Source organism: Sinocyclocheilus grahami, unplaced genomic scaffold (genome assembly GCF_001515645.1).
Source record: "Sinocyclocheilus grahami isolate Dianchi unplaced genomic scaffold, SAMN03320097.WGS_v1.1 scaffold12727.1, whole genome shotgun sequence".
Taxonomy (NCBI): Eukaryota; Metazoa; Chordata; class Actinopteri; order Cypriniformes; family Cyprinidae; genus Sinocyclocheilus; species Sinocyclocheilus grahami.
Window position 1 is genome coordinate 21,542 of NW_015514573.1, and position 952 is coordinate 22,493.

Consider the following 952-nt stretch of genomic DNA (forward strand, 5'->3'; position numbering starts at 1 on the left):
CAATGGAAAGCTCATTTATTCAGCTTTCATATGATGTATAAATCTTATGACTGGTTTTGTGGTCCATGGTCACATATATTTATTTATATATATAGCCACAGTAGCTGGCATGGCCTAAGTTATAAATAAAAAAGTTTATTACCTATTTCATTAACTAATGTTAACAAATGTAAAGTGTTGCCAAAAATGTTTATTTCCCTATTCACTTCCATCCCAACCTTTGAAACAACATTTCTCTTCTGCTGACAAAAAGCAGTGCTGCATGAGCAGGGAAAACTAATATTAACTAATAATATCATGACATGACTCCATCTGTTTCTCTCAAAATTGTCACATTATGAAAGTTAAATGTGTTTCAAATGCCATTTCATGTTTGTTAAAGATTCGTAACATCTGCGACTAAGCATTCTTCCAATGTCTGTTTTCCAGAATGCAGCACAGGTTTCTCGCTTTTCTTGCAAGGCTGCGTGAAGTCCTGCCCTCCCGGCTTCAGCTCTGGGCTGCAGGTGCTCAACTTGTCGTTGGACAGCTGGGTGGAGCATTCTACTGTACAGGCGTGCCTGTCCTGCCACCCGGCCTGCCTGACATGCTTCGGGTCCGGGGAGAACGAATGTCTTTCCTGTCCCCCCCCCAGTCACTTAGTGATCACTTCTTGTTTGCACCAGAACCAGCGAAAATGGCCCAGCATTCCTGTGCTCGAGCACGAGGTGGACCCAAACTCAGATAAATCCTTGCACGATCCCGGCCTTTCCTCAAGATTGCCGGCGCTGGTGGCGGTGCTCAGCTGTGCCTTCATCCTGGCCACTTTCGCAGCTGTTTTTGTGCTGCTTCAGCTGCACTCCGGAGCAGCCAGTGCCCCGTTCTGCCGGAGGACCAAACTGCCGGTGATGGAAACGGGTGGAGGGGGAATACGAGTTGGCTTCGGGTTCGGACTCGGCCGGGGGAAAGTGTC

General features: G+C 47.0%; 1 protein-coding gene across 1 annotated transcript in view; it reads left to right on the top strand.

The window, feature by feature from the left end:
* LOC107578911 (furin-like) overlaps positions 1–947 on the top strand; it is a gene marked incomplete at its 3' end in the record, with an annotated part of 3,849 nt that extends 2,902 nt beyond the window's left edge. Inside the window, exon 6 of the mRNA XM_016264814.1 lies at positions 430–947. Within this exon, the coding sequence (XP_016120300.1) occupies positions 430–947 (518 nt within the window). The remainder of the gene's footprint in view (positions 1–429) is intronic.
* Positions 948–952: the final 5 nt, after the last annotated feature.